This window comes from Propithecus coquereli, unplaced genomic scaffold (genome assembly GCF_000956105.1).
Source record: "Propithecus coquereli isolate 6110/MARCELLA unplaced genomic scaffold, Pcoq_1.0 Scaffold281, whole genome shotgun sequence".
Classification (NCBI taxonomy): domain Eukaryota; kingdom Metazoa; phylum Chordata; class Mammalia; order Primates; family Indriidae; genus Propithecus; species Propithecus coquereli.
Window position 1 is genome coordinate 2,704,547 of NW_012148408.1, and position 12,388 is coordinate 2,716,934.

The window sequence follows — 12,388 nt, forward strand, 5'->3', positions numbered from 1 at the left end:
GCTAAAGTTTTCTTTTATTAATTTTGTAGGAGGAAATAGCAGAAATGTACAACTAGTTTCCTCTGAAGATGGCCCTGATTCCAAAAATAACCCTAAAAATACTAAAAGGAATCGTGCAGATGTTCCCAAATGTGACACTGGGTGTGTTGAGACCTTGTTTGGCCTTAAGAATATTTTTTCCCCTTCTGAAGACTTATTTTCATTTTTAAAGGTATTTTCAATGTCTATTTCGGAATACTGAATTTATATTCATTTTCATCTTCCCAACACTAACTCTTGTCTTTTGAATCTTAAATTTAACTTACATTTGCCTGTAGCTTTAACAGACTTTGGATCTCTGAATTTAACACATACTATCACTTTGACAAATGGTGCATAGGCATTGCTCTAAATGCATATTATAGGATTTAAAATAGAGTTTAGAAAATTTTTCAGATAGACAATTTCAGAGAAGTAGTTTTTAAATAAATGAGCTTCTAATTGTAATTGTAGTATATACTAAATATTAGAGAATTTCATTCTCCAAATTCACAGTCCAAATGTAATTTTTAGACTCATAGTACTCATAGTACTGTTTTTAGACTCATAGTACTGCTTTCATGTATTAAGTGCAGGTTAATAAAATTGAGGGGTAGTAGGGGGGAGGGGGGCAAGGGCAACATACGTAACCTAAACATCTGTACCCCCATAATATGCTGAAATAAAAAAAAGAAAAAAATTGAGGGGTAGTGACTCAGTATTTAAAGACAGAATAGGAAAATCACTATATTCATATGGGTAAAAAAATGTTCAAACTGTGTACTGTTGTAACATTTACTCAAAATTGTTTTTCAGCACAAAATCACAACAAAGGAAGAATGGCATAAACTCATCCAGCTTCTTACAGAATTCCAAATGCAGAATGTAGATTTTTTATACAGTAATCTTGAACTCATTCTACCATTACCAGTTGATATTATTCCAGAAACGAAAAGTCTTTGTGGCTCATCAGTAACTGTGGATACCAGTGCAGCAACAAAAAGTATGAAATGTCTTGCTAGGAAACATTCTGGAGAGCAGCCATTGAAAAAGTCAAAAAAGAAGAAAAAAAAGAAAAAGATGGTAGTATTAGATGATAGTGACTTATTTGACACTGAATTGGTCTTTCCTGATGAATTTGTTAGCCAATCCCCTGTGTCTTCTTCCTCAAATTCAGAAGAAAGCAAAGCCAGAGACAAAGAATGCAATCCAGAGACAAGGAAACAAAACAAATGTTTAGAGTCCAACATTGAATCTATTTCTCATTCTCCTAAAACATCAGCAGAAAAAAAACGTTCTGCCCTTGTTGCTCATTGTTTAAATTCTCTCACTGAGTTCATGGATAACATGTCCTTCTTAGATGCCCTTTTAACTGGCGTAAAGGAACAAAAGGAATTTGGTAAAAATGACTTTAGCTGGACAAATGGAAAGGTTAAAAGTGGACTTTGTGATGAGTTTAGTCTTGAAAGTAATGATGGATGGACTTCTCAAAGCTCTGGAGAATTAAAGGCAGCTGCAGAAGCTCTCAGCTTCACTAAATGTTCTTCTACTATTTCAAAAGCATTGGAAACCTTGAGCTCTTGCAAGAAATTAGGAAGAGATCCAACCAACGATCTTACTTTTTATGTTTCACAAAAGCACAATAATGTATACTTTAATCAGACAGCAGCTAATTTAGAGTAAGTCTTACTTGCCTTTACTTTTTCCTTTTCAGTAATAAATGATAAACAGGAAATCATTAGAGTTTTGTCTTTAAACTTTAAAATGTTGGAATCATGGTAAGCCCTTAATAATGTAGCTTCTATTCAGACAGTTAAGGAGACCAGCTTGCTGGGAAGAGAGATAATGAGAGATTAGGATGGATTAGATTTGGGAAACTCTTGAATGACAGGGAAAGAGATTTGGACTTGTGTCACAGCAGATAGCCATTAAGATTTTTCAGTATGGGAGTAATTGATGTGTTCACAGGAAATTAATCTGAAAGTGTCATAGTCTAGACCAGAGGCAAGGAAAGTGGTTGTGTTTGAGATTTTTTGCATTTTTATTGGGTGTTAAAAAGTAATGTATTAATTTTAATTTACAGTCATGCTTGGAAGAGGATAGCAGTCATTAAAAGTGTATTTTCTAGTCGATCTCTTCTGAACCTGGGTAACAGACAAGCTAGTATTATTGAATACTTGCCAACTCTTCGAAACATTTGTAGATCTGAGAAACTAAAAGAACAAGGAAAAAGTAAAAGAAGGTAAAGGCCCTATAAAAATAACATTTTAAATGCCTATTTCAGGATTAATAAATATTTTCATCAGATGAATATATTAAGTTGTATTTTTCTTTGTAATTTTGACAGGTTCCTACACTACTTTGAAGGGATTCATCTTGACATCCCGAAACAGACTGTGAATACTTTGGCAGCTGACTTCCCTTAATATTCTGCAACGATGCCTTGTACAGATTATTGTCCTTAAGATGCATTTATATTATGTTGATTTTCATGGAAAAGTTTATTTCTCTTAATGTACATTTAAAACAAAATTTGTATATTTTTTATTGGTGTGCAAATATTTAAGACAAAAAAATTTGAGTTACAAATTGTATATATGATTGTGGTAGTATTTTTTTTTTTTTCTGAATTTTTTATATTATGCAACTTAGCTTTCTTAGAATTTTTGTATGTGAATGAGCTGTTTCTGGAAGGAAGAGCTCACTAAGATATTTCTAAAGATGTTTCAGTGCTAAATTAATCTATAATTTCTCCCTTTCCTGTTACCCTTAATCCACCCTTCTCCAACCAATTATCAGTGCTTTGTCAAGTCTTAAGTGTGAATCACCTAATGGTAATCTTTTTAAAAAAGTTTACATAATACAAAATATAAAATACATAAGTAATACATAAGAAAACTTCCTAGGAAGAAAATTATGCTTCATTTTTCAAACAGTAAGATCTTCCTGATAAATTTATTCCTAGTATACTCCAACAGGATATTTTATCATTGAACCATTGAATGTTGACAAAATCAAGATTATGAATTATACTTTTCATAAACATTTTTTAGCACCCATATATGTGGTATCTTTTATATTTTGCCAACTCAAATCATTTGTCTTGTACATTTTTCTTGTATTTTTATATCACTGATGTTTTACTTCATAAAGATATTAACAACATTATTATCTATTTTGGACAAACTGCTATTCATTAAAACTGTAACAAAAGGGGATTCTGCTGTAGGATTTCTACATAATAGCCATTTCCACTTAATGTCATGTTTTTGGAAAAAAGTATTTTTAATAACAAGATTTTAAAATGTCACATTTCACGTAAAATCATTTTGCAATCAGATAATCAGGTGTGTTTTAAAGTAGCTCCCTATTTCCAGTGTTTGTATTTTATGTTGGCTTAATATTCATACATTATATGGTGAATTATTTTTAACTCAAAAGGATCCTAATATTGTACAGTTTTGAAAAGTATAGATGCATACCTGTTTACAAATGTGTACGAAAATATATGTTTTTACCTCTTATTTGTTCAACTTACCTTTTCTTGTGTTGATTAGTATATAGATCTAATTAAAGATTAAAGCTAAAGGCTTTGTAGTATTTAAATAAGAGTTCAGATGTAATCATCTTGGTAAATATGTGTACTGTGTAGGTTTGGATATAGGCTATATCTTATAGAATTTTTAAAGTATATTGATCTATTTTTTTTTTTTCTGCAGAGTTCCTCCTGTAGATTACTTACCTGTTAATGTGGTGTTTTATTATTAGAAAATTCTGGTAATTCTCAACAATTGGTGAACCAAAGTAAAATAACTCCATATAATTATATTCAAGTCATCAAAAATTAAGAAATAATGGGAGTATTTTCCTCCCTAATAGGGACATATATCTTTTTTTTTAGATTTAGTATAATTTGGGGGAAAAAATCTTTATCATTCTTAAAAAATGATAAATTCCTATAAGATTCAAATTCACTATTGTGATAAAAGTAACCAAATTTTGATGACTTTTCAATACTTTCCATTTTATCCTATAAATGTCTAAAAGTGACACATTTTCACTTACAGCTATTTCCAGAAATATGTGGGAGGCAGAATGCCATGTTTCTGGTATGAACAACTGGGTGGTTGAGAAAGCCGTTTACCAAAGTAGAAAACAATGCCAATGGATGTGGTTTGGAGGGAAAGAGAATGATTTCCTTTTTAGGCATGCATAGTTTGATATTCTCGACATTTCCAAGGTGGAGATGTTTAGGTATACAACCGTGTGTGTAAATGTAGAGACCTGTATGTGCATGGCAGCAAGTCTAGAGTGTATACCAACTCTAGGGAGTTGGAGGTGCCAATGATGGGAGGACTTCCACTTCTTCCTTTATATTATATACTTCTGATATTTGAGTTTTTTTCCAATAAGCATATTTCAATTCTAGATTAAAGAAAAGATTTTATACTTTCACATCAAAGAGACTTGGGTTCAGTATAGGAGATACAGTAAGGGCCTGAACTAAGGCAGACATAATGAAAAAATGGAGAGGTATGGGGAAAAAATTAAGTGCTACTTTTATCAAACAATGGTGTCAAGTAAAATATTTCAGTTAAAAAAATGAGCCTATTAGACAAATCTTGTTTGTTCTGGGGTTAATAGATTGGAGCTGATGAAAATTGCCTTTTTGAGGCAGTGTAGCAAACCACATTCTACCTAGAGAATAAGAGAAGAGGATTCTACAAGTTGTATTATCACTTGTCTTTAGCTTTACTTTCATGAGTACCACATAGAAAAATCATTATTCCTTATTTTAACAACAGGATAATAATGCAAATCCTTAGTATAGATGGTATTTGTTTTTAAGGAGAGATAACTTAGTTTCTTGTTTTGGCTACTTGGGGGGCATCTTATTGTTTAACACTTAAACCTGAAAGGCACAGAATCTCAAAATACTGTATTTATTGATTTAGAATTAGATCCTTATTGTGTAAACCATTCAACAGCTGAAAGTCAGACTTTTAAACAACTTTGAGTGTATTAAAAATACACTCAAAATATGTTTCCTTCTCCATTAACATGGATGTTCAAAATATTGGTTTTACAACTTTGGAGCTAATAAATATAAGTTAATATAACATTAGGGCAGGTACATTAACCTCAGAATTCTAAGGCTTAGCATCAAAAACTGCTAATTCATAGAAGGCAATAGCTTGTAATAATGAATCATATAACTCTTCTATTCTTTGTGGTTCAGTAGATGAAAACATCTGTCTGTAGTGGACTACTTTATCTGCTGGGAAGACCACCCGAGGATCTGCCTTCAGGACAGACTCAGAGAGGAACCGCTTCACTAGTTCTTTTCCACTAGTCCGGGAGTCACCGATCATCAGTTCAAAGTGCTTCCCCACTGCATTTCGATTCATGCTCAGCACCTGATGCTGCCCATCCTGAGCAAAGGTTTCATTTAATAAAGCATACAGCATGGCTTCCACGATATGAAAATGTAACAATATAGGAAACAGAGATGAGTTCTGAATGGGAAGTCCTGTTTTTTCCAGAACATAGAAATCTGCTTTAGGCAACTTTGAAATGATGGATGAAATCTTAAAAAAGAAAAAAAAAAAAGACGAAATAAGTAAGCAGAAATAATTCATTAATTTTTGTGTTTGGGTCCCCTCTCTGTTCCACTTCTACTTTAAAATATTATAATTAGGTAACTTATATTGCTATTGACAATTTTGAAATAAGAAGCATTTTATGGACAGCGAAGTTCTGGTCATAGTTTTATCAGGAACAAACTAAGTTAAGATAAGCTGTTTAGTCTCCCTAAGTACCAGTTTCTTCATCTGAAAAATGGGCTTCATAATTTCTAAAGTCTACATTGCCTTTAAGATTAGACAAGGTAAAACTATCTTATTAACCTTTAAACAATTTCTACGGTAGAGCATAGGGTTAGAGTAACTAGCCAAGAATCAATCGCCTCTGCAACTGACTAAACATCAGATGCTTGACTGAAGCACAGTTTTCATATATATAACCAAGATAATAGTTTCTGCCCATTTCACAAGGTTTTGAAGGCTGAAATGAGACAATGAGCTTATTTGAAAAAATAAGCTTTATAAATATAAGATAGAGATGTTCTATAACATTTAGAAATACTTTACCATTAATTTTGTCAGTATCTGCCTTTGATACATAAGGCATTTCTTGAACTCACTGAAGAAAGATTCAATTTTTAAAAATCAAAGGTGATGGAAAACAATAGGAATGGGTGAGTCATAAGTACTCACCAATAAGAAAATCCATTCTTACTATTTTATGACATTTCTTTTGGGACTAGAAAATTAAAGTATACAAGGAGCTCTAGCAGGTAGGAATTTGGAGGTGTAACTGCCTTACCTCTTCTAAATAGACAGATGATGAGTATGTTCTGTCCAATAATCTCCAACAGGGACTTTGCTGCCAGTCCAACACTGCCAATTTACGATCAAGGTGAGCCCAGGCAATTCTTCGAGTACCAAAAACAATAGATACGATACTATTAACTGCCTAAAAGAAAAGGCTGGTTTAATTACAAGTATAAACACAATTTTTTTTTTTTTTTTGAGACAGGGTCTTACTCTGTCACCTGGACTAGAGTGCAGTGGCATCATCCTAGTTCACTGCAACCTCAAACTCCTGGGTTCAAGTGTACCTCCTGCCTCAGCCTCCCGAGTAACTGGGGACCATAGGCATGCACCACCACACCCGGCTAATTTTTTTTATTCTTTGTAGAGGTGGGGGTTTCAACATGTTGCTCAGGCTGGTCTAAAACTCCTGGCCTCAAGCAATTCTCCCACCTCAGCCTGCCAAAGTGCTGGAATTACAGGGGTGAGCCACTGTGCCCAGCCAAGTGTAAACATTTTAACAGATACGAAACCTAATCTACAAACTCATAATGCCTAGCTTGCTTATGGAATACAAATTTATTTAGTTTATGAACTGAAAATTGTTAAAAAATGCAGGAGTAATTATTATTAAAAAGTAACCAGCAGCAGTCAAGTTACAGACAAAGAACCTTTAACTTATTTTCAGCACCTAGCCTAAAGTAAATATTCAAGTGTAGCCATGGTCTGTGCTAGATACTGGGAAACAAGGAACATAACTACATTATAAGAAATGCCACCATAAAACAGTTACCGTAGAGAGAAGAAGCAGTCAGGGAAGGCTTATTGGAGGCCTAGGAGAATGAGTAGGATGGTAAACAGGAAGTTATTTCGCCCGGTTGTCTGCAAAGATAGGCTGTTTGACATCTCACACTCTGCCGGTGGAATAGAGACTGAGTGGGAAAAGGGCAGAAGGGCAGACAGATTTCTGTAAAGTTAATTAACTCGTTTTATCCGGAGAACTACAGGGGGCCACCAAGGCACAGAATTTTCAGGAACAGCGTAAGATTTATATTTCAGAAAAATCACAGCTATGTAGAAGATGGACCGAAGGGGACTAGACTAAAGGTAGGGATTTGTGTTGGGTACCTATCATATAACATGACAAAGTACTAAGAATCAAGGACAATGACAGAAGGAGAAGAGACAGATTAGAGATAGTGGGAATTGAAGTGATGATACACAGGTTGCAAGAGGAGCATAGGATAACTCCAGCTTTACTCCAGTGACTTAGGTGGCATCATTCAAGATGGAGACAGGAGGCACATCAACTCAGGAAGGTATGGGGAAATGAGTTGTTTTTTAAATGTTACTACGTTTGGGTTGCCTATAGGGCTTCTAAGGGGAAATGTGTAACACATAATTGGATATATGGACTTAGCTCTGTGCCAAGTGTGGGCTGGGGATACAGTGCAATGCTGTTACCTCACTCCGCCATGGCTCATTTAGTTATATTGATAAATAAACTACTAATATGTTCTATGGATACAGAGACAGATAAGCAGGAACAATTTGTAATTCTATACCCATCTCCCTTTCACTGCTAAGAACTGGATAAATATCTTTTTTTGAGACAGGGTCTGGCTCTGTTGCCCTGGCTAGAGTGCCATGGCGTCAGCCTAGCTCACAGCAACCTCAAACTCCTGGGCTCAAGCGATCCTTCTGCCTCAGCCCCCCGAGTACGTGGGACTACAGGCATGTGCCACCATGCCTGGCTAATTTTTTCTATACATATATTTTTAGTTGTCCAGATAATTTCTTTCTATTTTTGGTAGAGACGGGGTCTTGCTCTTGCTCAGGCTGGTCTCGAACTCCTGACCTTGAGCGATCCACCCACCTCGGCCTCCCAGAGAGCTAGGATTACAGGCGTGAGCCACGGCGCCCAGCCTGGATAAATATCTTAAAGGCAGAAAAGTTGGGATGCCTCAGACATCTACAAAATACAGAGCTCTTTTTAGAGCTTAATGACTCAAGCTTTAGTGTGCATAAGCATCACTGAACCAGGCTGCACACAGTATTTCCTGAGCAATAGATGTTTTTTAAAGGATTTTTACTGCATGACTTTCCCTATGCAAACTGACTCAGAACCTAGTCCCCTAAATAAGTTGCAACTCCACTATAATCTGAGTATAAACAGTAGTTTTAGCCATGAATTTGGATGAAAAGCCTCCTTGAAAAATTTGGTTGAAATACGTTCCAGGTCAACCGCCACAGCAGTTCCATCTAGAGTCCATGGATGGACTTACTGGGATATGCCAGTCCTCTGAAAGTATATGTAGTATTCTGTGCACATGTGCTATAGTTTTTTTTCTGGGAGGAGGGTCCATAGTCCAGGTTTTTACCACATTAACTGCCATGTGAGTTGTATTTGACTCCCGCTAGTTTTGAGCCCGGGGCCTCATAAAGCATGTGTAACTCACATGTCTCTTCACCTTGGGAGCTGTGAGAACTATTTTTCAAGTTGCATATAACTCACACACAAAAAATGATAAAAGAAAAAAAAATAACAAATTTTTCATTAAATTAGAAAGTATCATTTTGTTTTTGAAGTTTTTATTCTATTTTCATAATAAAACACTGTGACCCCAAGGAAAAATTATTTTTTTCTAGTGTGGCAGTCAATGTGTTAAAATATCCATATTCCCCAAAAAACAGGGAACCACTGGTCCAGGAAAAAAATTATGCTTATTATTGTTATGGGATAAGAGACTATTTTATCAAGCAATGTTACATGGGATGTAAATTCCTCCAGAGTTTAATGTTTGACTTATGTGTCAACTAATTTTAATATTTATTTTTTAAGATAACACTGAAAAAGAATTGCTTTTAGAATGATTTTTTAAAGTCGAGGAGGGAACAGAAAATAGTTTTAAATACTACTGTTAAGACTGGTACAATGTTCTACAGTCATTCTTTGGCCATAACCCATCTTTGTACCCTAATTTCTCATTACTGCAAACACAATCCTTAGACACAGCTGGGTATCCCTGCAAGATTCCTCTTAAATAAACTTTGCACAGACCTATTTCTCAACATCGGCTTTCTACCTAGAATGCCCTCCCCTTCCAGCCAGCTTAATTCTCTCTCTCCTTTACGATCCAAATTGAGTTTTTCCAGTAACCTTCCCCAACAATCATAGCCCACAGTTTTTTCTCCTCTCAACTACCAACTTAGTGTACATCTCATTATCTGGTAGTGATCACAAACTACTTCGTACAATAGCTTATCTATTTATAGATATATATTTAGATCCATCAGCTAAACTTGAAGAACCTCATTAACTCTCAACCCAATGCCCAGAAGAGTGCTTTACAGAGTAGGGTCTCGAATGTTAGACAGTGTAACAGACACTAAGAAAAGGAATATACCTTAAGTCTTTCTCTTCCTATGTCTGGTTTGATGAGCTTTCCCAGGTGCCGGTTTTCCTGTAACTTTTTTTTCCCTCCAGTCTCTGGACAAAGTATGGAGTTACAAACTTGAACTGTAGTTTTATACTGGAACAGGGGCACATTCATTAAACTCTCCAAATTCTGAAATGGCCCAAACTTTTCTCTGTGCTCTACAATATTGGTGGACCTTCTTCCACGAAGCAATTTGAAAGCTTCAAGTTCTTTATTAGATGCCGTATTCAACACATGCAAGATGGAAGCCTGCTGTTCTGAAGAAAAGAGCTTGTCAAGTGCATTTTGAGACTCCTTTGCATTTTCATCACAAAAAGCAACATTGGGAATAATGTTCTTAGGTGCAGTGGATTTTTTCCGACAGCAGGAACTACGTAGAGCCTGGAATGGGAATGACCCCAAAGGAATTGGAAAGCATCTCCACCTCCCTGAAAGGAAAATTTAGCAAAATGTAAGTTGAGCCAGTCACAGTGGTGCACACCTATAATCCCAGCACTTAGGGAGACTGAGGTGGGAGGATTGCTTGAGCCCAGGAATTTGAGGTTGCAGTGAGCTATGATCACACCACTGCACTCCAGCCTGGGCGACAGAGTGAGACTTCGTCTCTACAAAAAATAAAAAAATTAGCCAGGCGTGGTAGTACACGCCTATAGTCTCAGCTACTGGGGAGGCTGAAGCAGGAGGATCACTTGAACCCAGGAGTGAAAGGCTATAGTGAGCTACGAACCTGCAGCTGCACTTCGGCCTGGGTGACAAAGCGAGACGCTGTCTCTTAAAAAATTTTTTTTTAAATGTAAGTTGGAATGTCCTACTTCCTTTCAGGGTTAGTTGCAGGCTTGACCATCACTATACATATAACATATACATAATATATATAAGTGTAAATACATAGTTATACATATCTATAGTTTTTTGTTTTGTCTTGTTATGGTAGAGATTTCCCAGGCTGGTCTCGAACTCCTGCCCTGAAGGATCCTCCTGCCAGGGCCTCCCAAAATCCTAGGATTACAGGCATGAGCCACAGTGCCCAGCCTATACAGTATTTTTAAAATAGGGCTTTTGTTGTTAAGTCACGAGAGATGTCCCGTGATCTTTATGAATCAGTCCTAAGTTTTACTACCTGGAAAAGTGTATTTTAAACCCACCAAGAAGCATGTAGTTGAAATGATTTCAACTGCTCAACGTTTTTGATATTCTTAACCTTAGTAGGATCTTCTTGTAACTAGTATTTCCTGTTAAAATTTATATTCACTAGTATTTCATCTGGTAAAACCAAATAAAATTAAATTTCATACGTTTATAAGGAATGTTTTAACTAAGTGGTGGGTTTAAGGGCAGTTTTATTTTCTTATGTGCACTTTTTAAAAATGTTTTTAAATTTTATATGTTTGCTTTCTAGAGCACCCCATCTTGATCTTAATTCGTCTTCAGTTTCTTTCACTTACTGAAAATTAAAGTAAAATTCAAAAAAAATTAAAAGAAAAAAATTTTTTTATGTATTTATCTATTTCCTCATTTATTTATTTATTTTTTGAGAAAGGGTCTTGCTCTGTCACCCGGGCTGGAGTGCAGTGGCGTGATCATAGCTCACTGTAACCTCAAACTCCTGGGCTCAAGCGATCCTCCTGTCTCAACCTCGAGTAGCTGCGATTACAGTTGCGCGCCACCACGCCTGGCTAATTTTTGCATTTTTACTAGAAACGGGGGTCCTTCTCTTGTTCAGGCTGGTCTAGAACTCCTGATCTCAAGCGATGCTCCCGCCTCAGCTTCCCAGAGTGCCAGGATTACAGGCGTGAGCCACCGCACCTGGCTACATTTTCAAGATATCTACCATTAGTATGTTTTTGCAAGCAGAAGAAACACCATTTTCGTAATTTCGTAAAACCAACGGAAAGTCACTCTAACATCGCAGCCACAGGAAAATAATGCAGCCAGAGTAGGCAAGCGGCCCTTAGAATCTGCCTGCCGCCTGCCTCTCCTCCTCCTGCCGCCCAGTCCGGGGCGGACCCGCCCCCAGACCTCTAGGCCAGGGAAGGACAAACTTCCGAAGCTCGGGGACCAGAACCGCCCGTCAGTTCAGCTGAGGCTCCAAGAGGGGTACCTGGACATGGTACATGAAGAAGGAAACACTCCCAGGATCAGGGGCTAATGACAGATGAGAAACTAACCCAGTATTCCAGGCACCCTACCTGCCGCCATAAGGAGACCAGGGACGCTCATCTTCCAACTTAAACCAGTAGGCTCCCACGGCCCATCCTCTTCCACTAACTTCCGGTTCCTGCGTGCTTCGCCCAAAAACGCCCGGCCAGGACTCGGCGAGAAGGTTCCGGTCCAAGCGGCGTTCGGAGGGCGGGCCTCAAGTGTGTCCCGTTTGAGCAGTAGGATGGTCGCGGCTTGGCTGGGGGCTTGCGGGGCCGCCGGCCGAGGCCTTGTGCTGGTCCTGAGCCCGTGGCTGGCCCGCAGACTCGATCCACTGTTCCAGGGAAACGTTCTCGCCCGGACCGGACTCTGATAGCGGCTGGGCCAAATCTCTGGGAAGGAAACGCCTAGGCCAGTTCG

At 37.2% G+C, this 12,388-nt stretch overlaps 2 protein-coding genes across 2 annotated transcripts in view; one reads left to right on the plus strand and one right to left on the minus strand.

The window, feature by feature from the left end:
• The window catches only part of ATAD5 (ATPase family, AAA domain containing 5), a 72,452-nt gene extending 70,008 nt beyond the window's left edge, over positions 1 to 2,444 (plus strand). The window contains 4 exon segments of the mRNA XM_012648232.1: positions 30 to 211; positions 835 to 1,697; positions 2,102 to 2,260; positions 2,366 to 2,444. Of these exon segments, the coding sequence (XP_012503686.1) occupies positions 30 to 211; positions 835 to 1,697; positions 2,102 to 2,260; positions 2,366 to 2,444 (1,283 nt within the window).
• Positions 2,445 to 4,942: 2,498 nt separating this feature from the next.
• TEFM (transcription elongation factor, mitochondrial) lies at positions 4,943 to 12,064 on the minus strand. Its single transcript, XM_012648273.1, has 4 exons — positions 12,019 to 12,064; positions 9,797 to 10,257; positions 6,403 to 6,552; positions 4,943 to 5,606 (listed from the first exon to the last, which is right to left on the minus strand). The coding sequence occupies exons 1-4, from the start codon at positions 12,047 to 12,049 to the stop codon at positions 5,169 to 5,171; spliced, it is 1,080 nt and encodes a 359-aa protein (XP_012503727.1). The 5' UTR covers positions 12,050 to 12,064; the 3' UTR covers positions 4,943 to 5,168.
• Between the last annotated feature and the right edge of the window lie 324 nt (positions 12,065 to 12,388).